This window comes from Bos indicus, chromosome 11 (genome assembly GCF_029378745.1).
Source record: "Bos indicus isolate NIAB-ARS_2022 breed Sahiwal x Tharparkar chromosome 11, NIAB-ARS_B.indTharparkar_mat_pri_1.0, whole genome shotgun sequence".
NCBI lineage: Eukaryota > Metazoa > Chordata > Mammalia > Artiodactyla > Bovidae > Bos > Bos indicus.
The window spans coordinates 15,126,437-15,151,199 of NC_091770.1; the positions used below are offsets into that span (position 1 = coordinate 15,126,437).

Sequence of the window (24,763 nt, forward strand, 5' to 3'; positions counted from 1 at the left end):
AGAAGGCTGGCAGTGATCCCGGCCCTGTCCTGGAGGACTGCCTTGTGCTTGGCCCAGGTCTGAGGGGAAGGTAGCATGAGATGGTAGGAGGAATACTGGCTTGGGAGTTGGAAAGCCTGGCCTATAATCTCTGTTCAGACCCTAACTTTGGTGTGATTTTAGACTGAACTTAACTTTTTTTGTTTTGTTTTCTTCTGAGATTGAGGCAGTTGTAATACTTCAGAATAGTTCCTTGATTATTGAACTTGAAAAAAAAAATTCATTCTACCCTCAGTGTAGGTTAACAGTAAGCTTTATTGGTGGTTTGCTGGTGGTCATTCACATTGTCTTTATTCCTCAAGTACACTTTTCAGTGATGATGAAGGGGCTGTTCCTTCTGTACCTTTATTTAATGTTTTTATAAAGCAGGGATTCCCTGGTGGCTTAGAGGTTAAAGTGTCTGCCCACAATGTGGGAGACCTGGGTTCAATCCCTGGGTCGGGAAGATTCCCTGGAGAAGGAAATGGCAACCCAGTCCAGTATTCTTGCCTGGAGAATCCCATGGGCGGAGGAGCCTGGCGGTCTACAGTCCACGGGGTTGCGAAGAGTCAGACATGACTGAGCGACTTCACTTTCACATAAAGCATTGAGCCTGGCACTGGCATCACTTGGATTATTTAATCCTTACAAGAAACGTGTGAGGTGTAGGTTCTGTTATTTGATTTTATAATTGAGGAAGCTGAGGCTCAGTTAAAAGAAATCTGCCTATGCCCACAAACTAATAAACAGTAAAAGGACTCCATCCTGTGTCGGTGACTTAGAGCCTGTTTTCCTGATGTTGAGCATTCCTGCTGTTGATTTTGTGGCAACTGTCAAAATTATTCAGCCCACATTTTAAAAACATGAGTGTCTGGTCCAGTGTAGAAAATCTGTTCAGTTGAGAACTGGGTTTTTCAGAGACCTTCCTGTTGGGCAGGCTCTGTTCACGTCGGTCCGTGATTGTATGCCTACTCAGCATCTGATATGCAAGACTTTGTTGTTCTTTGGCCTGAGAGTAATTAAGGGGCAGCTGTGGTTTGTAACGACATTAGCTGACTGGTGAAGCGTATATGAAATGTAGGTGTTTAATATGAATACTTTCACATAGAGATGGCTTTACTGAGAAAACACTTTGTTGTAAGTAAGTCTGTAAGATAATGGTGCCTCTTCAATAGTAGCATTTTCTTGATTGTTCTGTTCCTCTAAAATATAAGCAGATGGGTGGTCATTGATCAGGGCAGGCTGGAGTTGTAGATCTCTAAAGGCATTTATAATATTAGGACTTGGTCCAGTGCCAGTTGCTGTGTAATAGATAAATGATTGTGTTTCAGAACTGAGTAACTGGGAATTATGTATCCTTTTAAGACATACAAAGGTTAACTTTTTTCTAAATTATTTGAACTTATATATATATATATATATATTTTTTTTTTTTTTCAGATCAAAGTGCTGGATGCGTTTCTTCTGAGTCTGCTCGTTCTAGATGGTGAATCAATCTACAGCCTGACCACAAAGCCTATCCTGCTGTTATTAGCAAGAATTATCTTAGTGAATATAAGACATAAACTGACAGCTATTCAGGTAAAGAAAGAAAAGGAGCCAGGAGATTCAGACCCAGGTGTGGCTTTTGTGCTGATTAGCATCAGACTTTGGGTGTGATGCTGACAATGTCTTGGTATATTTATTTTCTAAGTCTTCCTTAGGTATTTAATTTAATCTCCCCTAATGAGATTAGTATAAAATGAAACATTGTCTTTTTAATAGAATTGTATATATGTGTTGTATGTATGTATGCATGTGTATAAGTGTTCATTCTCTGAATCTTAAAACTGGGTTTAGAAACATACATCACAGTCTTTTATGAATTTCATGTAAGGATAATGAGCAGTAGCCAGAAGCATGCGTAACACATATAGATCAGATCAGATCAGATCAGTCGCTCAGTCCTGTCCGACTCTTTGCGACCCCATGAATCGCAGCACGCCAGGCCTCCCTGTCCATCACCAACTCCCGGAGTTCACCCAGACTCATGTCCATCGAGTCAGTGATGCCATCCAGCCATCATCCTCTGTCGTCCCCTTCTCCTCCTGCCCCCAATCCCTCCCAGCATCAGAGTCTTTTCCAATGAGTCAACTCTTTGCACGAGGTGGCCAAAGTACTGGAATTTCAGCTTTAGCATCATTTCTTCCGAAGAAATCCCAGGACTGATCTCCTTTAGAATGGACTGGTTGGATCTCCTTGCAGTCCAAGGGGCTCTCTAGAGTCTTCTCCAACACCACAGTTCAAAAGCATCAATTCTTCGGCACTCAGCCTTCTTCACAGTCCAACTCTCACATCCATACATGACCACAGGAAAAACCATAGCCTTGACTAGACGAACCTTTGTTGGCAAAGTAATGTCTCTGCTTTTGAATATGCTATCTAGGTTGGTCATAACTTTCCTTCCAAGGAGTAAGCGTCTTTTAATTTCATGGCTGCAGTCACCATCTGTAGTGATTTTGGAGCCCAGAAAAATAAAATCTGACACTGTTTCCACTGTTTCCCCATCTATTTCCCATGAAGTGGTGGGACTGGATGCCATGATCTTCGTTTTCTGAATGTTGAGCTTTAAGCCAACTTTTTCACTCTCCGCTTTAACTTTCATCAAGAGGCTTTTTAGTTCCTCTTCACTTTCTGCCATAAGGGTGGTGTCATCTTGCATATCTGAGGTTATTGATATTTCTCCCGGCAATCTTGATTCCAGTTTGTGTTTCTTCCAGTCCAGCGTTTCTCATGACGTACTCTGTATAGAAGTTAAATAAACAGGGTGACAATATACAGCCTTGACATATTTCCTATTTGGAACCAGTCTGTTGTTCCATGTCCAGTTCTAACTGTTGCTTCCTGACCTGCATACAAATTTCTCAAGAGGCAGGTCAGCTGGTCTGGTATTCCCATCTCTTTCAGAATTTTCCACAGTTGATTGTGATCCACACAGTCAAAGGCTTTGGCATAGTCAATAAAGCAGAAATAGATGCTTTTCTGGAACTCTCTTGCTTTTTCCATGATCCAGTGGATGTTGGCAATTTGATCTCTGGTTCCTCTGCCTTTTCTAAAACCAGCTTGAACATCAGGAAGTTCACAGTTCACATATTGCTGAAGCCTGGCTTGGAGAATTTTGAGCATTACTTTACTAGTGTGTGAGATGAGTGCAATTGTGTGGTAGATTGAGCATTCTTTGGCATTGCCTTTCTTTGGGATTGGAATGAAAACTGACCTTTTCCAGTCCTGTGGCCACTGCTGAATTTTCCAAATTTGCTGGCATATTGGGTGCAGCATTTTCACAGCATCATCTTTTAGAATTTGGAATAGCTCAACTAGAATTCCATCACCTCCGCTAGCTTTGTTCGTAGTGATGCTTTCTAAGGCCCACTTGAGTTCACATTCCAGGATGTCTGGCTCTAGGTCAGTGATCACACCATCATGAATATCTGGGTCATGAAGATCTTTTTTGTTCAGTTCTTCTGTGTATTCTTGCCACCTCTTCTTAATGTCTTCTGCTTCTGTTAGGTCCATACCATTTCTGTCCTTTATCGAGCCCGTCTTTGCATGAAATGTTCCTTTGGTATCTCTGATTTTCTTAAAGATGATCCCTAGTCTTTCCCATTCTGTTGTTTTCCTCTATTTCTTTGCATTGATCGCTGAAGAAGGCTTTCTTATCTCTTCTTGCTATTCTTTGGAACTCTGCATTCAGATGCTTATATCTTTCCTTTTCTCCTTTGCCTTCGCTTCTCTTCTTTTCACAGCTATTTGTAAGGCCTCCCCAGATAGCCATTTTGCTTTTTTGCATTTCTTTTCCACGGGGATGGTCTTGATCCCTGTCTCCTGTACAATGTCACAAACCTCCGTCCATAGTTCATCAGGCACTCTGTCTATCAGATCTAGGCCCTTAAATCTATTTCTCACTTCCACTGTATAATCATAAGGGATTTGATTTAGGTCATACCTGAATGGTCTAGTGGTTTTCCCTACTTTCTTCAATTTAAGTCTGAATAGCACTTACAGTAGATCTTATTTACTATTACTTTTCTTGGCTCATGTCCTGCATTGATTGATATTTGGGTTGGGTATAGTAGAGCATTTGTTCAATATCCATTGTATGGTTTCTCTAGGGTACATAGAAATTAGTGAGAAAAGCTAATATGCAGTAGGAGGTGATAAAAACCACAAGAGAGCATTGAAGAAAGCCCTTGAGGTGTGCTGGTTCTCTTGCAGCTTCTCAGCTGTGTGCAGCTGACTCTTCAGTCTGCCTTGCAGTGTGAAAGCAGCTGCAGATACTATGTGAATGGGTGTGACTGTATACCAATAAAGCTTTATTTACGGACATTGACATTTACATCTCATATACTTTCACATGTCACAAAATTTTCTCTTCTTTCAAAATTGTAAGGACTAGTCTTGATTTGGGGCTAAAGGAACACAGGTGGCGGACTGTTTCTGCCCCACAGGATGGAAGCTTCCTGATTCCTATCCTGCTTGTTGCAACTTAGGCATGTAGACCTTGTATTGCCAGAAATAGTAAATCTAAATTTTATGTGAGATCTCCCAGTTTCCAAGTGTTGGCCGAAAAAGTTTAAGAAATAATATTTCTAGGGATAAAATGGGGACTTGGTCTGTACTGTATAAGGGCTTGTTTTCCTGAGCATTTAAGTTGAGGCAAAGAAGAGGTAAAAAGGTAATCATGCCTCTTTCAGCAACTCTCATGAGAGCCAGAAGGTTTGGAATCAGTTGTACCAGAAGGGTTTTTACTTGATGGATTTCAGTGTATACTAGCAGATATAAGGCCTTATCTTTGATCTTTTAAGTGATGTTAGTTTGAATAAAAAAATGTTTTTCCAAGTTGATTTGAGTTAAATAATCTTATAGACTGAGTAGTACTTGAGCCTAAAGAAAGTATCATCAAGACATGAGGTTGCTAAATGGTATCATTTTCTTTCTGGTGAGACTGATGGTCATTAATGAGTTAGTGATACAGTTTTCTTGATGGAAAACTTTCATCAGCATGCATATTAAGCAGGAATGTATCAGGTTGATTTTTTATTAAAAATAAAAATTATTTTTGTGAAACAATAAAAGAAGATGATTTTCCCCACCCCCTAGTCTGTAAAGTATATAGACCATTATTAGTAATTTGTTAACGTTGAGTAAAAGGAATTTTGGCTTTGGAATCAGACCGGAGACCCTTAGGCCAGTGAATTACTCTGAATATCAGTTTCCTCATTTATAAAGTGGACTTGAGTTGGCAAGCAGTTACTGGGTTTCTTTTGAGTACACTCATGCGCCTTGCCTTCTAGAAGGTTATTCACTAGTATGACTTGTCAATCAGAACAAGTAATAAGTGCACTAGTCAGAAGATAGGATCTGGGAACTGTCTAAAGCAAGACTTCAAGTTTCCTTTTTCATCAATGCCTCAGATTTTCTATTAAGTGATTCTTAACAGATAGAAAAAGGTACTTTTATTTTCTAGTAAAAAAAAATAGATCATGCTTTCTTTCTTTGCTTCACACTCCCCCTTCTCCCATGTGAAGATTTTCGATTAAAGAGTTAGTTTATAGATCTGATTTTTAAGAGCTGAGCATCATAAGTTGTATTTTTTTAATTAATCATTTATTTATTGACAAACAACCCTTGGTGGTTTAGTCACTAAGTTGTGTCTGACTCTTGTGACCCCATGGACTGTAGCCTGCCAGGCTCCTCTGTCCATGGGATTCTCCAGGCAAGAATACTGGAGTGGTTTGCCGTTTCCTTCTCCATATATGTTTTTTTAACAGGGCAGTCTGTTTGACTGGATCTATCTTAATTTCCATGTCTAGAAAAGGAAAGAATATGTTGCCAGACCTGACTCACTTACTGCTGACAGCAGATAAGGACAGATAATTGGAATATAGACTGACTTCATTAGCTTAGTGATAGCAAAAGAATGAAAATGAGGCAACAACTCAGGGAATTACATTAAAAATGATGTGAAACTTCTTTCTATTAGATAATTCTACCTTTCGTTTCCTTACATGGCCTGAGGAAATAGCATTAGTAATTAGAAAAGATTTTTTTTTTTCATTTGTGATTTTATCATTGTTGCAACAGTTGTGTGTAGCAGTTTAGAAGGGAAACAGGCAGTTTTACCCCTTGATCAAATTAAGAAATTAAATTCAAGTAACAGAAAATGCTTTTGGTAATTAAGCATGATTTCCAGTTAGTAGTTATTGCTATAAAAGAAAAAATTTTTCACACCTTTGGGCAATATAATTCAAAGTAACATAGTTATAACTAATTTAGATGATTCAATGCATGATCATACTTGGTAATTTAATGAGCCTATCAAAAATAGTTAATACTTCTTATTTGCACACACACACATATGTATAGAGGAAGAGCCTAGAGGAATATAAACCTTTGTCATGGATTTTTCTGGGGAAGGAGGATGGTGCTAAGGCAGCAGAAGAGAGACTTTTCATCTTCACTGTGTGTGCTTCTGTATCGGCTTGTTGTTTAATCAGGATGTGTTGAAAAGTAAGACTGAGCACCAGAGAACTGAGAAAAGGCTACTGTGCTGTCAGCCTGTGCATTAGTCAAGACAGTGTATAAAATGCGGTCTCCACCCTCCAAACTATAAGGACAGGTACTTACACACTTGAAAAACACGAGCTCTCCAGTCTGGTGCTAACCTCTAGGCACAGTGTGGAAGTGAGAGACCAGTGTGTGCCCTAGTCTCTTCTCTGGGAGAAGAGATTTCGTGGAAGAGAGAGTGGCAGAGGTCTTCCCAGTTTGGGGAATAATCTGAACCCAGGCTATTTCTTACCTCGTAGCGTGCACAGCATGCATTGCTTCAAGGAGGATACAGGGATAAGTGAAGCATGGTTCCTCATCTTGCTGGCTAGCTGGCTGACAACACTGAAAACTAGGATGACATACACGAGTATGCTGGGGTGCATTTGCAAAGGGAGGTGGAAAACACATGCTGGAAGCTGAGACAAGGGAAGAATCACCCCACAGGAGGTTCTAGTGGGGGGCCTCCCAGGACGGTGGGTGTTGGATCATAGTGCTGGTAGAGCGCTGTAGCAGAGTCGGGTGATGACAGTAGGCATTTTAAAGGAGGAAATGGGAAGTTGAAAATGATGTCAGGAAGCCCAGCTGGCTTTGAATGCACGGAGGAGAGATGTTGTTCTTGTGGAAGACAGGGCACTGGATTTGCTGTTATTACTGAAGATGTAGCCGTGAGTGGGTAAGCTTCCTGAAGAGTGAACTTAATCTCACAAATGTAAAAAAATTCTAAAAGTTGATTTAATGTAAAATTTTTTTCCAAAGGGTCCTTTTATTTCAGCTTACGTTGGTATTTCCTTTTTCTAGAGCTTGCCATGGTGGACGTTGAGATGTGTGAATATTCACCAGCAGCTGCTTGAGGAGCGCTCACCTCAGCTTTTTGCTCTTGCTGAAGACTGCATCGATCAAGGTATGCTGCAGATTTTGTCTGCATTGAGCATGTAACTCTGTTCTGTTTTCTTGGCTGAGACTTTCCTTTTTCATTTATTGCTTGACAGCATATGGTAACTTTTTGTCTGAGGTTGCTTCTCCACTCTTTCTGAATTTGGACTATCACAAATTATTAGGATGTCAGATTATAGGATTTCTTTTTTGTCTTCGAATTTTAAAAAAATCAATCAGTGTTATTTATATTATTAATACAGACTTAAACAAGTGATTTATTCTGTATAGTTCACTTTGATTTTATTACAAATTGCCTAAAGGTATTTAAATATTTTCTTGGTTACTTAATGTAAGAAACCTTGTTAGAAACAAATGTAAACTCCCTTTATTAAGAAAATAATCCTTAACTAATTTGAACTGGAGTAAATTGTGCCGAACTACATGCAGAGCAGGAAATTATTTATCCTATATCCTTCTGAGTACATGAAGAAATAATTCATTTTTTTAATTAATAATATTTGGTAGAAAATAAGTTTAATGAGGCTGACAGTGGGTAGAGAGACATTTTTGTAGTTTTTTCATTATTTTCATTGTAATATATAATGTACATATGGAAATGTACCTAGAACAGAAATGTAAAATTTACCAAATACTTGTAAACCACATGCCCCTGTAAATGCCTTTGTTGCAAGTAAGCCTTAAGCTTTTCAGGGAGGCAGTATTTGTTTATGGCTGTGCCGGGTTTTCCTTGCTGCTTGGACTTGTGGTTGCGGTGAGCTGGGGCTGCTCTAGTTGTACACGGGCTTCTCTTTGTGGTGAGTTCTCTTGTTGTGGAGCCCGGGCTCTAGGGCCCAGAGGCTCCACTCGTGTGGCTTGCGGGCTCTAGAGCAGAGTCTCAGTAGTTGTGGCACAGGGCTTATTTCTTCCTCGGCATGTGGAATCTTCCCAAATCAGGGATCGAATCTGCGTCTCCTGCACTGGTAAGTGGATTCTTTGCTGAGCCACCAGGAAAGTCCTCGGGAAGCATTTTGAAAAGAGGAGGAAATCTTGGACTTCGTCTATATTTGTTTGGGATTTTAGGTTATGTAAGACTGTGGAACAACCCAGGGCAATTAGATCTGACTTGTATATGTAAAGAAAATGTATTCTGAGCTTGAACTTGGTATATAGGAAACAATATTTGTTCTGGTATGAGATTTAAACCTAACGTGGTAGCAGATTGTTTTATTAAATGTAAGGAGTTTACTTTTCTATACAGTGATATTTCACTAAGTGTACAGTGATGCAATGAAGTAACAGAACTGCGAAACAGTATTTCTTTTTCCTGTAGAAGTCTTTGGTTTAATGCATTTGGATTACAAGAGATTTTTATGAGCAAATATAGGCTACAGAATCATCTGTATTTTCAAGACTGTAAGCAACTCTAGATTGTGAGTTCCTTGCGGGCTGATTTTTTCTTGTTTCTGCTTAGCAGCATGCCTGGAAAATAATAAATATTTAGTGCATATTTGTTGAATAGTGATAGCTAGCATTTATTGAGCCTTTACTTTTAAAATTTTATTTATGTATTTTGGGCCACACTGAGTCTTTGTTACCTTGAAAGCGGGGGTTGCTCTCGAGCTGTGTTGTGCAGGCTTCTCATTGCAGTGGCTTCTGTTGTGGTGCCTGGGCTTAGTTGTCCCGAGGCATGTGGAATCCTCCAGAACCAGGGATCGAACCTGTATCCCCTGCATTGGACCACTAGGGAAGTCCTGTTGAGCCTTTTCTACATTCACTTTTCAGAGGAGACATTGTAGAACTCCATTTGTCCTCCATCTCGATAGCAGTTTTTATCTGAGTTAACTTCTGTTTTTCAAAAAGTGAAATGTTATAGAAGTTATGAGAAAGTTAATCCTACCCAGATACCAGATGGGGTCTTGAATCTTCTCATAATAGTGTTGCCTAGGCGTGGAGTTCTCTTTCAAATGAAATATGAAGTTGGACTTGGAGAAAATTAAGACCTGATGCTCAATTTACTGGCATCATTGTCCTCTTTCTATTTTTAGTAAAATGAAAACTGTGTAGACTAAGTCTTCTCCCCATTCATGTCATTTCATATTTTTAAAATGAGATACATTCCATAAACAAAGTGCGAGGGAGAAAGAGAAGTGGGATAAACTTCTAGTTCACGAAATCAGATAAAGTTTTGAAAGCCAGGGATGAGTTGAACATTACTGATTCTAATGGGGAAAAAAGTTGATTTTTCCAGAGGATATTGAAAGCGTTTGAAAGAAGATGGCATCAGTATTTAGCCACTATTTAATTTTGTAAAAAAGTAATTACGTTATACTTTGTAGCATATTAAACAATTTCATATGCTTCATTATACTTTTATGGAGTGTTGGTAAATGAACAAAACACAAGGTGTCGCTGGGAGTTTTCTTTCTTTCTCTTAATGTAAAGGAAATCAAGTTTGATGCAGTTGCCAGAGGGAAAGCCACATCTCTTCCCTTTATCCATATTATGTAAATCTACATTTATGTCTCTTAACCACATCTCAGTGACTGATGTTCTTAATGATGACCTTTAATTATTAAAAGAACAAAAATACCTTCTTAATGTACCATATTAAAAGGTAAGAACCATATGATGTGTTGTAGAGAGAATTCTAAGAGGTAAAATACAGCTCTCTAAACAGAAAGGGTTAACTAAGATACCTGGAAAATATGACTCTAAGTGACTCATTCCCCAAGTGGTCTGTTCTTTTCTGCAGTAGATTTCAGCATATCATTTGCTTTGCCTTACAACTAAGAATTGTTTATGTTGCTGTTCTAGGCTAATCAATGACATTTTTCATTTTATCTAGTCATAAATTGGTCCATTTTGGCTATGTCTAAGTAAGTCTGCACATGGCTTAAACTGCAGCATTTTCATAAACAATTGTATTTTAAAAAATGTTCTGGGATTTAACCCAAAAATTGACCAAGCATTCAGTTATATTGAAGTATTGTTCAGTATCCAGAGAAGAATATTATATTTGAAATGTTGCCCTTGAACAATCATCAAAAAGTTGGCAAGATTTTTTTTTTTCAGTCTGTGACATATAAACAAGTGTGATCTTTATATTTTTGTCCAGGAATGTTACATCAGTATATAGAGCCCATCAGAGTGTCAGCATAACTTTGCTGGAACTGATCACATCTATGAAAGGAGTGAGTTAGAATCTTGAAAAGTCTGCTCCTCAGCACACTCTGAGGTCCTCTTTTGGATCTCATACTAAGGAAACCATGATTCTCTGAAGAACTGCTTAAGGGCACACAATCATTTATTGAAGCATCTGGTACTGAAAACCTGTTCCATATAGCGCATGAGATGTAATATTGAGGTTTAGGTGTTTGAAGATGAGCTTATGAGGAAGTCACTGTTCAAAGAAAACAAGCTAAAATACTTTGTCTGAGACTCCACTGTAACATCTCCAGGCAGCTCTGTGACTCTAGGCTTATATTGTCTCCACATCCAAAAAGTTGTTCAAGAGATTAGTTTCTTGGTGACTGACGTATGCATAAATTAAAAAAATTTTTTTGATACTTTGGAATAAGTGAGTAAATGAAGTCACTCAGTCATGTCCGACTCTTTGCACTGTAGCCCACCAGGCTCCTCCGTCCATGGGATTCTCCAGGCAAGAATACTGGAGTGGGTTGCCATTTCCTTCTCCAGGGGATCTTCCCAACCCAGGGATCGAACCCAGGTCTCCTGCATTGCAGGCAGATGCTTTAACCTCTGAGCCACCAGGAAAGGTCCCAATACTTTGGAATGAATGTCATTAAATATACTAATAATCTAATCACAAGTATCTGATTATCCATATGAATCCATAGGGATTTCATTTTTAAAATAGCATTAAAATAATCTGATGAGAAGAGATTTTGGTTTTAGCATGCATTTTAAATATAGTGGTTTGACATTTTGACCCAGAAGGTTATGATTATTTGTTATCATGGAGCACCTAAAGATTTATTAAAATGATAACTATATATCTGTTGGGTCAACATGCTTTATTTGTTTATTTATTTCATCTTTTTTTTAAACTTGAGTTATCCAAATCTCAAAACTTTGTGTTCTGTGTTCATGGTTGACTCACTGTTTTTCATCATTCTGTGGTATCTCGCCAGTTCTTAAATCTTATTGGTTCTTGCCTAAGAGTTCCATGTCCATCCTTCTTTTCCATTCCTACAACTCTTATCCTACTCAGTGTCTGAAATCTGTAGTTTGGAAAGACCCATTAGAGATTATCTTGTCCAGATAACTCATTTTCCAAAGAATTGAAACTCAAAGAGATTGTCCATGAACCAGAACTATGCCCTGGAGTTTCTGACTCCAGATCCTGCTTACTCTTCTCTTCATTACTTTTCTCTAAACTGGTCAGTAGGGCAGAGTTCCAATATCTGATAATTATAATGCAGTCCATACTCCATACCAAGTACTGTTCTAGGCCTTTAAATATGTTAACTAGCTTATTCCTTGCAACAAGTCGATAGAACTGAAGACTTGACATAGGAAGGTGTAGTGGTGGGTTTGTGTGCCACCCTTTTTTAGCAGTGTTTCCGGAGTATAGTTAACCTACAGTAAGACTCATATTTAAAGTGTAGAATTGGTGGTATTTTATATATGTATACACTTGTGAAAGTATCAGAATCAAGATAATTAACAGAACCTAGAGTTTTAAGATCTGACTTTCAGTTTCTCTTCTGTCACTCACACCCTGTGTGACTTCAGGGAGCTTGTCTTACTTCCAAACCAAGAGTTTCTTTCTGCATAAAGACGGTCTTTGAGTCTTTTCCAGGTGTAAAATGATGTGTTTCTTTGTAGGCTGGCTTCTTAATGCTGGGATCTGTTGAAAGATTGTGACCAAAAAAAGTTATGCCCTCTTTCTTTGGGCTTTCTTGTTGGGATTCATAATTGCTACAGAGTGCTTCCTTTTAGTAAATTAAAAAAACCCGCTCTTCTGTGGCCCGTAACTGCTGTCTAGAGCTGTGCTGCCCGGTGTAGTAGCCACTAGCCACTAATGTGGCTAATTAAAAGAAGTAAAGAATTCAGTGTCTCAGTTTCACTAGCCCCATTTCAAGGGCTCTGAAGCCACCTTGATGGTAAATGGTTACCATTTTGGACAGTGCAGCTGTATTTAATATTATCACAGAAATTTTTGTTGGATAGCACTGATGTTGAGCAACAGACAGTTTCAGGGTAGGTCTGTCCTTCTTCTGTATGGTCAGTCTTGCAGTTCCTGAAGGTTTTATCACTGTCACTTCGAGTCTCAGGGTTGCACCTGACTGGTAGACGCTTTCTTGGCCTGCCTTCCTTCTCCGTGTACCGCGGTACTGGACTGTTGTTATTCTCGTTTGTCTGTGCTGTTTGCCTGTTATTTGGCTGCACCAGGGCTTAGTTGCCGCATGCAGGATCTAGTTCCCTGACCAGGGATTGAACCGCAGGCCCCTGCACGAGGAACGTGGAAGTCTCAGCCGCTGGACACCGGGGAAGTCCCTGGATGATTATTTTTACATACTGATTTCATCAGGTCATTTTTTTAAATTAGGAAAATCTTTAATTATTCTCAGTTTTATTTTTGACTTTGTATTTCATGTGTAATTTGATACTTAAAAATTTTTTTTAAATTTCTTGCTGTGATCTGGTCACTGGTAGTTGCTGGGGATATCATTGAACTCAGTGGGATGGAGGCTAAAATACAAGAAGAAAAAAGGGCACAAAAAGAAGGGAATGACAGCTATTTAAAAAAAACGAAGCCTTGCTATTTGTGACGATATGGATGGGCCTTTAGGGCATCATGCTAAGTGAAATAAATCAGAGAAAGGCAAAAATTGTGTGATCTCACTTACATAGGGAATCTAAAAAACAAACGACAATGAAAACCAACTCATAGATACAGAAAACAAATAGGTGGTTTCCAGAGGAAAGGAAGGTGGGAGGGGCAGTATAGATAAAGGGGATTCAGAGGGGCAGACCTCCAGTTCTAAAATAAGTAAGCCATGGAGACTTAATGCAGCATAAGGAGTGTGGTCAACAATATTGTAATAATTTTGTATGCGGACAGATAGTTATTAGGCTAGCGTGGTGATCATTCATAATGTATGCAAATGTTATACAAATGTCAAATCACTAAGCAGTGCACTTGAAGCTGACATAATACTGTACATCAACTATATTTCAGTTAGAAAAAAAGAGGAAGGGATGAAAGAAAGGATATGATTAGTCTAAACTTGAGACCAGAGAAGGCTTTGCAAAGTGGCTAATACTTGAACTGATTCTTGAAGAATGAGAAACAATTCATTAGGTAGTTGGAAAGGGCATGTAACATGTACAGAGAGAGGCACAGAGACTCGGGACATCTTTGTGTATTTGGGATTTCCAGTAGTTTGGAATGGCTGGACTGTGTTAGGAGTTGTGTGTCAGGTGATGTTGCAACAGGTTGATAGGAGCTAGGTGGATGGGAAATTGGAGTTCTTTGTTGGCGACAGCCATCAGAGAGTTTCTAAATATTTGCCCACTCTTAGGATATTTATTGAGCCCCAGCTAGGCTTAAACAGCAGTGAACAAGACACATGTGGACCCTTCTTTTGTGACCCTTACAGTCTAGAGGTGGAGTTACAGCCAAATTCTACCCGTCTTTCAATGCCTAGCCCTTCTGACAAGGTTTGTTCATCTATCTCAGCCTTATGGATTTTCCCCCTATGGTATTTATGGCCAGTACCACCCAGTTTCAAATCAGATTTACTGTATATTGAATAATGATTATGTGTCTTTTCTTCCTAGTGCTTCTTCCATCTTCTTTTTTGGGGAGCACAGGGCTTAACTTTGCTGTAGGATCTAGCCCAATTCTAAGCATGTAAAATAATTCAGTAGATACTGATTAGAATTGTAGGATGGAGAAGGGAGAGTTGGAAAGGGCTGAGAGGCAGGAGGAGGATGGAAAAACCAGAGGAGGGTAACAGTTGGAGATAAGCTTGAGAAGTATGGAGGTCAGGGAGAAGAGGATTTTAAAAATTTTTGAGGAAATGAGTCAGAGTAGGCTGGCACTTCCCTATGGTTGCGTGCCTCCCTGGTCTTCATGGCTTATGATGGACACCCTCCGTCCAGCTATCAAGGATCCTACAAAGTTTCCATTCGGTTGGCATTTTTACTTAGGTGACTCTGCATTTGGCTCTGAAGGTGCCATCTGTCTATTCATTGTAAATACTTACCTAGTGATTTTATAATTCAGTCATTCTTTTTTTTCCCCCCTAGAATTCTTTTGTAAAGAAGAACTCGTCAACCAGGGTTATGTGAGAACCCTAAAATGTAGTCTGTGTAGGAAAGGCAAGATATGTTCTTAATTTTTTCTTTAATTGCTAATATTTTGGACTTAAGTTTTTTTTTGAAACGTAAATCTAGAAAAGTTGCTAGTACAAAGAACTTTTTTTTTTCTCTGAAACCATTTAAAATAAGTTGTTGAATTTATGTCCCATCACTTCTGCACATTTTAGGGTGTTTTTCCTATGAAGGCATTTGCCTGTACAGTCACAATACAACCACCAATATTAGGAAATTAACATTGATTAAATACTAACACCTAATTACTGCTGTTCAGGATTAGCCAGTTGTGCCCAAAGCATCCTTTATAGCAACGTGATCCAGTCCAGAACCTAGTGTTACATTTAGTTGTCCTATCTCTTTAGTGTCTTTCAACATAGATCTATCACCACAGTTGTTTTGTGTTATTCTCACTGCGTCCTGCCAGGTGGCACACGATTTCAGTTGGTCTCATTACTGGTGATACTAACTTTGGTTACTTGATTAAGGTGGTATCTGTCAGTCTTCTTCATTAGAGTTACCCATTTTCTCTGTACATTTTTTGTTTCTGAAACAGCTTTATTGAGATATAATTGACATACAAACACCTGACATACTTAAAGTGTCAATTTGTAAAGTTTGGACATGTATTTACACCCGTGAAACCATCATCAAAGTTGAGATAATGAACATATACTTTGTTCCCCCAAACTTCCTTGTGCTTGTCGGGAATCCCATCCTCTTACACCCTTCCTGATCTCTCCTTCAGCCTCTCAGGCCACCACTGATCTGCTTTCTGTTACTACATATTAGTCTGCATTTCCTTGAATTTTATAAAAGAGATTTCATATAGCTTCACACTTTGTGTGTGTGTGTGTGTTTAGCTGGGCTTCTTTGACTCAGCAGAATTATTTTGATTCATCCATAATGTCACCTGTAGCAATAGTTCATTCTTTTTAATTGCTAAGTAGTATACCATGATCACTGGCACCCCACTCCAGTACTCTTGCCTGGAAAATCCCATGGACAGAGGAGCCTGGTAGGCTGCAGTCCATGGGGTTGCGAAGAGTCGGACACGACTAAGCGACTTGACTTTCACTTTTCACTTTCATGCATTGGAGAAGGTAATGGCAACCCACTCCAGTGTTCTTGCCTGGAGAATCCCAGGGACAGAGGAGCCTAGTGGGCTGCCGTCTATGGGGTCACACAGAGTCGGACATGACTGAAGTGACTTAGCAGCAGCAGTACCATGATATGGAAATACCATAATTTGTTTGTCCTTTCATCTGTTGATGGAAATTTGATTGTTTCCAGTTTTTGGTTATCACTCTTTATAATTAATTGTTGTATGGTGATGTACTTAGATACCATATAAGTCTCCTATTCCTTAGTAAACTTTGAATTTATGCATTTATATATTGACATTAGTGTCCACTCACAGATTCCAAATTCATTCAATGGATTACAATTTGGCCTTCATAGTGTCCCACATTTGGCCAGTTCAAATTGGCTTCTGTGCCCTTTCAATATATCTTTGAGTGCTTCTTTATTTTCTGACATAAGAAGATGCTTTAGCCTTCCTTATTTTGTATTACTTTGCTCTGGCCCTGGAATCAGTAATTTCTCCAAGGAGCTCTGGTTCCTTTTAAAGTCTTTCAACAGCCATAGCTGGAAAGTATGTGTATGTGTATATGTAAGTACACATGTACATCTGTGTCTATTTCTGTATTTATCTATGTATTAAAAACCACGAATTGCATCATCTCCAATTCCAGTCCAATATCACAGAATTTATTTTAGTCTTCTCTCTTCCAGATTTCTAACTCCTTTCTTTGACAGTGAAAAACCAGGCTCCCATTAACCTCAGTGTAAGTGTGTGTACAGTCTTCCTGTGCACAGTCAGTCTCTATGTTCAGGCTGCTCCCTTGGCCCTGACCTTGGGGAACCCACAGCTTAATCCTTGACCTGGCTCTTTTGAATGTTGGTTGAGTCCCTGGCCCTTTTGAGCACACCGTTGAGACCCCAGTCCCCACAAACACTACTCTAGCCTCTGACTGATCCCGAGCAGACTCTCTGGGTGAGCCGTGGACCTTGCAAACATGCTGGCTGAGCCTTTGGTCAAGTCACCAGGCCTGGTTTTGGGAACACATAACGCATGTTTCAGACTTAGGCAAGCACCCAGCTGAGGCCCTTTTTTAAGACCGTTCTTAGAAAACACATTGGTTGAATCCCTGTCAAGTCCCTAACCCTGACCAAAGAGCTCTAATTAAAATTTAACTGTACAAAGTGTTTATATTGATATTTGTATCTTTTTCCTAAACTGAAAATCTTGTTAATAACAATGTTAATGTAATTATTTGCTTTACATATACAATATTTCAATGGGAAAAGAATAGTCTTTTTAGCAAATGTGCTGGGACAGCTGGGTAACCATATGCAAAAGAATGAAATTGGACCCTTACCTTACACTATATAGAAAAGTTAAATAAAAATGGATTAGAGTCCTAGTGTAAGAGCTAAAACTCTAAGACTCTTAGGAGAAAATATAGGGGTAAATCTTTGTGACTGCAGATTTGGCAGTAGATTCTTAGAACCAAAAGCATGAGCAACAACAAAAAAAGAATAGGAAAGTTGGACTTCATAGCAAGATCATGAACCTGTAACAAGGTCTATTCAGAAAATTGTAAAAACTTGTGTGTTTCAAAAGACACTATCAAGAAAGTGAAAAGATAGGCCATAGAGTGGGAGAAAATATTTGCAAATCATATATCTGATAAGGAACTTGTATCTAGAATATATAAAAAAACTCTGACAACTCAGTAGTATAAAAGACAAATAACCCAATAAAAAAATGTGCAAAGGATATAAATAGATACTTATCTAGAGAAGACATTCTAATGACCAATAAGTACATGAGAAAACATTTCATATCAGTCATCAGGATGATGAGAATCAAAACTACAATAAGATATCAGTTTCCACCCACATGGATAGCTGTAATTTAAAAAAAGTGAGATAATCATATTGTTGAGGATGTGGAAAAGTTGGGACACTGCTGGTGGAAATGTAACATGGTATAACCATCTTGGAATAGAGTTTGGCAGTTTCTTAAACAGTTAAGTATAGAATCATCATATGATCCAGCAGTTCCTAGGTGTATATACCCAAGAGAAATGAAAACATAGGTCCACTCAAAATTTTGCATATGAATGTTTATAACAGCATTATTCATAATAGCTAAAAGATGGACATTGTCCATCAACTGATATATGGGTAAACAGAATATATTCATACAGTGGTTTCTATTATACTATTTTTTAGCCATAAACAGAAATGAAGTGTGATACATACTTCAGCACAGTGAACCTAGAAAACATCATACTAAATTATAGAAACCAGATATGAAAGACCACATGATAAATAATTTCCTTTATATGAAATGTCCAGGATAGGTAAAGTTAGGATCAGAAAGTATATTAGAGGTGTTGAGGGCTATGGGAGGGATGAGGGGAAGAGAGTGATAGCTAAGGGTTCAGAATTTCTTTTTGAGGTGATAAAAATGTTTTAGAGTTGACTATGGTGATGGTTGCACATTTCTTGGAATATACGAAAAGACATTGAATTGCACACTTCAGATTGATGGACTGGATGTGTATGAATCATCTCAGTAAAGCTGTTGAAAAATCTCACCTTACATGCACAGCATAGTGACTATAACGAATAATTCTGTATTGTATATTTGAGAATTGCTGAGAGAGTGGATCTTAAAAGTTCTCACCACCAGAAAAAAAACTGTAACTATGTGGTGATGGATGTTAACTAGGCTTACTGTGGTGATCATTCTGTAGTATATTCATATATTGGATCATTATGTTGTACACCTGAAACTAATGGCACGTTATATGTCAATTATATTTCAAAGAAAAGGTAAAAAAGATTTAACCCAGGGATTTCTTAAAATGTTCAAAACCAAAATGAAGTCAAGTGTACAACTTTACTAAAAAAACGTTAAAGGCATACTGTTGTCTTGAATAGGATGATCACTATTGTCAAGATGCCAATTGTGAAATTACAATTAGTGCCTTTACAAACTTTTGAAGAGAGAACTTGCCGATTGATTCTGGAAGAAAAAGTGTGTAAGAATAGTCAAGACAATTTTTAAAGAGAAAGATAATGATGGAGGCTTTCAGGTATAAAAGTTAGTTAAAAACTAGGGTAATTTCAACAGTATGATACTAGCAAAGAAATAATGTGATTAAAAAAATTTAACCTTGCATTGTGTCAATATCTGTGATTTCATATGTGTGTCCTTCTTTTTTTAAACTGAAAATCTTGTGCCAAACAATATAAATGTAGTGACTTGCTTTGTTGCATGTATAAAAAGCTTGAGAGCAGCGCCAGCATGCCAACTAACAGTAAGACCACTGAATAAGGCTCAGGATGTCTTTGCAGCTCTCTGTCCCTTCAGTGTATTACACTAAGGACATATACTGTGCTCTAAGTCCTTTGCAGTTACTCTTTATCTTTCACCAACTTGTTATATAGAGTTTTAGTTTTCCATTTGTTTTCAGTTTTTAGGGATTGCTTTTTTCTTTCTGATTTATTTTTTGATATGTAAAATAATTACACGATTCCAGAGTCAAAACTCTGTAACAAGGTCTGTTCAGAGAAGTTTCTGTCTGTCTCTGTTTTCCTTCTACCCTATTCTCCCTGCACCTCCACCTGCCTCTTCTTAAAAAAAGAGTTTATTTGGCTGTACCGGGTCTTCGTTGCTGCTCTGGCTTTTTCTTGTTCATTGTTGGCAAGCGAGACTGCGCTCTAGTTTTGGTGTGCAGGCTTCTCCCTGTGGTGGCTTCTCTGGCTGTGGAGCACAGGCTCTGGGGCACGTGGGCTCAGAAGTTGCAGCTCCTGGGCGTCAAAGCACAGGCTCAGTAGTTGTGGAGCACAGGCTTAGTTGTTCCACAGCATGAGGGATCGTCCTGGATCAGGTATTGAACCTGCATCTCCTGCATTGACAGGTGGATTCTTTACCATTGAGCCGCCAGGAGAGCCCAGATCAGGTTTTCTTGAGTTTGGTTTGTGTGGAGGAAGTCTACCGAAGGATTTTCACAGTGAGAAGTTCGTGTTTGGATGCCTGTCTACCCTTTAAAGTAAGACATGTACATCTTGATTTAGCTTCTTTGAGTTAAGAATCTCTTTAAAGGACTGGCAGTATATAAAAAACAGTTTTTTTCAGACGCATTTTCACTTCATGATAAGATAAAGGGTGTCTGTCTCGTAGCTATAGGTTTCTGTCAGATCCTTTGGTGAGAAAATGTACAGATTACGTTTTGCAACATCACCTCTACATCTTGGTCGTTCCTCTGCCAACTCCCTCTTCCCCTTTTCCCAACAAGTTTGGATTCAGATTTTGCTTTGCCACTTCTCAGCCGAGGTGACTAGTCAGTAAGCTGACTAAGCTCAGTTTTCTCATGGGTTAAATGAGGTCGATGTCAGCCCTAAACACATCATTGTTTGAATTGGCACAACACGGAAAATACCTAGGGCTGAGCAGAGTAGGTGTCAGTTGATATCACTTTCTTTTCAGCTTGAATAGTGGAGAAAGGATTCTCAGTTTGGGGACACTGTAAGTGTATCTTCTGTCATCCATATCCTTCTGTTCATATGAATTGCTTTGTGAAATGCTGATCCTGTTACTGGAGACATTGTGAGGGGCAGTTTGTCAGGGACATTGTAGAGGGATGGACGAGGTGACCTGTTGGACACCCCCTTGGTATATGCCAGTAGCCCTTTTATTATATATATATATTTTATTTTGAAAGTCATCTTCTTAGAGATACTATGTTATTAGGCTATTATACTCCCATCTTTTCGTCTGAGGTGTTCGGAAAAATACAATATGACTGCTAAGCCAATACTTACTCATTTTCTACTTGATACTCATATTGTCTCAGATATATCCAGATACACATCTGTTTCTCCTTTTAAGGGAGAAATTCTACATTCTTTATGTGGAAAACTGTATATTGATCTCCTCTTCATTACATTTCCGTGCTGTTTAACTCTGCAGATTGACTTGGTATGTTGTATCATCACCTTGTTTTGCCGTATTTTGGGCGGCATGATTAAGACAAACACTGTAAATAAGAAAGAGCAGGGTCATGAATGAAATCTCTTAGGACTGTGTGGAGTAAAGGAGATTATGTAATGTCCTTAGCTTCTAGGTTGGAACATATAAGTGCTCAGACAGTGCTTGATATGAACTATTACAGTACATGTTCCTCACTTTCCAGACTTGAAATTCTTTAAGAGTAGGAACTATGTAATATATGTATTTTATAAATTATGGCCTAAATGTTTTACTTACTAATATATTTTTATTTTCATACTTTAAAATATATATATATATATTTTATAGAAGTATAGTTGACTTAAAATGTTTCAAGTACACAGCAAGGTGATTTCATTATTCAAATATACATGTCATTTTTGAAATTATTTTCTGTCATAGGTTATTACAAGATATTGACTACTTTTCAATGTCTCATCTTTTGTCTTACAGTGATGAAGCTAGAGGATCTGTTTGTGGATGATTCAGGTCAATGTTTGGCTGTTCAATTCCATCTGGAATGTGCATATATATTTTTATATTATTATGAATATAAAAAAGCAAAAGATCAGTTCAGTATCGCTAAAGACATCTGCAGATTACAAATTGGTTTGACAGGTAAGATTTTTAACCTTTTGTGGATAATTGATGTATGATAAAACTAGTATATACATTGACGGTTTGGCTGTATTTTATGGTGGTATTTGATTATCTGTGTCCTTTTGGTTGCTTTGCAAAAATATGTTTTTAAGATTTTATTTAAAGAGTTAATAGGTTTAGAACAAAATTGAAACTATATCTTCTTTATTCTTGCAAATGCTCACTTATTTTCTAATCTGGTTAGACATTTCGGTAATGTATGATAGCTAGACAGTACACAAATGAACTTTGCCCATTTAGTTGTGACTGTGGGCTTCCCAAGACCCCTCCAGATTCTCAAGTTCAGTTCGGCTTCTTACATTGCCCTTTCCTGCAGACACTCACCTGTAGCTTCTGTCTTGCCTTTCTTGTATTCCTTAAGAACAGAGATTTTTTGACTGTTGTGTTTAGATGCTTCTTCACTGTCTTAGAATGCTACCTGGCATATGGTATGCACTCAATAAACATTTGTTGGATGAACCAATAAATTACAGAATTTTCCCTAAAATCTGTGTTTCTTCTGAGTCCCAAACAAGAAACATTATTTTCTTTTAATGTATCTCCTTGTCCCTAGCCTAAAAATATTGACATTCTCTATTGAAAACATTCATGAAAGTTAAACATCAGCAGTTGGTCACACCATTTACACCCGTTGAACCTGGGCTATGTGAGTGTTGAAACAACAATCCGTGAATGTTGAAATGATTGAACCTGTTTGTCCTCTCTAGGTTGGGTCTAGATGATCTTTGAGACCCATTTTTAGTCCCTAAACTCTATGCTCATTGAGGTAGTCCTGTCAGTAAAATCCTTAAGATATATTATGAAGTAAATATAACTTAGTGGCCTAGTCTGGAATATTAGCCGCCTTTTATTACATTGTTTGTATGGGGAAAATTAAAAAATATCTAACTTATAGCTTTGGGAACAATGGCCGTGTGTAAGTTGGAGTCTTATATTTGAGATATAATTATATGTAATATGGATTCCTGGTGACTCAGACGATAGAGAATCTGCCTGTGGTGCAGGAGACCCCGGTTTGATTCCTGGGTTGGAAAGATCTCTGGAATGGATCTAGAGAATGGCTACCCACTCCAGTATTCTTGCCTAGAGAATTCCATGGACAAAGGAGCCTGGCGGGCTACAGTCTCTGGGGTCATAAAGAGTCAGACACAACTGAGCAACTAACACTTTCAATATAAGTTGTGAAGTTAGTTTTAGAAATTATGTTTTGATCCTAATAGACTTTTGGGGGGGATTATTTATAAAACTAGTATCATGGTACTCAGCATAGTCAGCTTTGTTGATGTAGTTACTAGTTAGTTCTTCATATTTTTTTTCCAAGTTAAGATTGAAAAGCTTAAAAATACAAATGTGCTCACAAATATAAAATGAGAATCAGATTATAATTTTTTTCCATTCAGTTCTCGCCTTACTATAAAAAAGTAAGCTATGCTAGACCATCTCAATAGCTATTTTTAGTGTAACATGTTTCAATGGTTGTTGTATAACATAGAGCCAGACTCATCACAGGATGAAGTCCAGACTTCTTAGACTGGTCTTTGTAATCAAGAGTCTTTGTAATCTGACTCTCACCAGAGAATAGATGTTAGAGCTTATGCTTCTCTTAAAGCTGTTCTGCAGCTAGCTATTTCAGATACAAAGTAAAAACAATATTTGGCCTTACATGGAGCCAGATAATGTAATAGAAAGACTGGAATTTAGACTGCAGACCCTGGCTTTAAGCTCTGGCTCTGATACTAAAAACCATGTAATCTTGAGCAAGCAAGACTACACTTCAGAACTTAACACTTTTTCATCTGTTGTATGGAGAGGAGAGTATTTCTTCTCCCTGTGACGTTGAATGCATTCTTTTTTGAGGAGGGAGGTAGTTTAATGCAAAGGTAAGTGTGGGGAATTTCTAGTGGCAGAAATTTGAGTTCTGGGCCTATAGCTTCCTGGCTTTATAATTTTATAAGTCACTTTAAAGTCATCATGGGGCTTCAGGTTTCTCTTATTTGAAATGCGGAAAATACCTCATAAGCTCTAAAGCACTCTGAAAGTACTACTGTTTATGATTGTATGGTATTCTGATTGGCAAGTTACTAAGTATAATATATGTATTTTCAGGTGCTTTAGGAAAAAGGACACGGTTCCAGGAAAATTATGTTGCACAACTTATTCTAGATGTAAGAAGGGAAGGAACTGTCTTTTCAAATTGTGAATTCACTCCAGCACCCACTCCTCAGGAATATTTAACCAAGGTGAGTAGGATCATAAGCTGTTTAAATTAGCATCCAAGTCTAATAGTTTCCATAGGGAAGTTTCGTAGAAACACCAGATGGAGTGGCAAGAGGCTTTTTTGGACCCTGCTTAGAGCTTTTACAAGGTGGCTGGATGTTAAAAAGAATCTAAAACAGAACCCATTTTAAAGCCGTTTTTATCCTCAGAGATAAACTGTTGTTTTTCTTCTAGATTTTGGTAAGTATGAATTAATAAAGTAGTTACTTATATGTTACTGCCCTGAAAAAAATAAAAAGGCAGACTGAGTAGGAACTAATTTTTCCAGTGCCTACCCTATTTTTTGCCTTCTGTTGATATTCTCAAGTATTAAGAGCCGTGACGTTTCTTATGCTTCTTCTAAATATGTAAACAGATGATCAGAATTCCTTTTTACAAGTGTTCTGATCTGTCTTCAGCTACTCTGTTATTATTGGGCTGGTTTCTGCCATAGTATGTGTTTCTGACTTGGGTAATATGTTCTCTTGTAGCTTAAATTCATAGTTTTTAGTCAGTTTATCCACTCAATAGGCTTTCCATCTGCTTCTGTGAAGGCTGTTAGCATTTATATTGTCTTATCCTAGAGACCCCAGACCAACATTTCTGCTTGTAATTTGGTTGATGTTACTGTCCTTGAAGCCTGTGTTTTCCCACTTTTCATTCCAGAGCCTGTAAACAAATTTGCTTGGTACATTGAGCACTAAAATTCTAACTGTACTGAAGATAATGCCCAGAGTAGGGGCTAGGGAGATGGGAAGGAAGAGTGGCAGCAGTAAGGCATCCTGAGGAATGTCTTTGATGAGATCTTACATACTTCCTGGGCTTGCTCCAAGTTTTCTGTTTGTTTTTGTGATATTTTGAGGGCTGGTGAGCAGGGACAGCTATGGATTCTAAGAGAAGAAGGAAGGGAAGAAGGGAAAGATGGAGAAACTC

General features: G+C 38.3%; 1 protein-coding gene across 3 annotated transcripts in view; it reads left to right on the plus strand.

The window, feature by feature from the left end:
* Positions 1-24,763, plus strand: part of TTC27 (tetratricopeptide repeat domain 27) — a 185,491-nt gene that overhangs the window by 20,864 nt on the left and 139,864 nt on the right. For all 3 annotated transcript variants that reach the window (XM_070798087.1, XM_070798088.1, XM_019969975.2), the window contains exons 4-7: positions 1,459-1,599; positions 7,405-7,507; positions 21,368-21,532; positions 23,681-23,814. In XM_070798087.1, the coding sequence (XP_070654188.1) occupies positions 1,459-1,599; positions 7,405-7,507; positions 21,368-21,532; positions 23,681-23,814 (543 nt within the window). The remainder of the gene's footprint in view (positions 1-1,458; positions 1,600-7,404; positions 7,508-21,367; positions 21,533-23,680; positions 23,815-24,763) is intronic.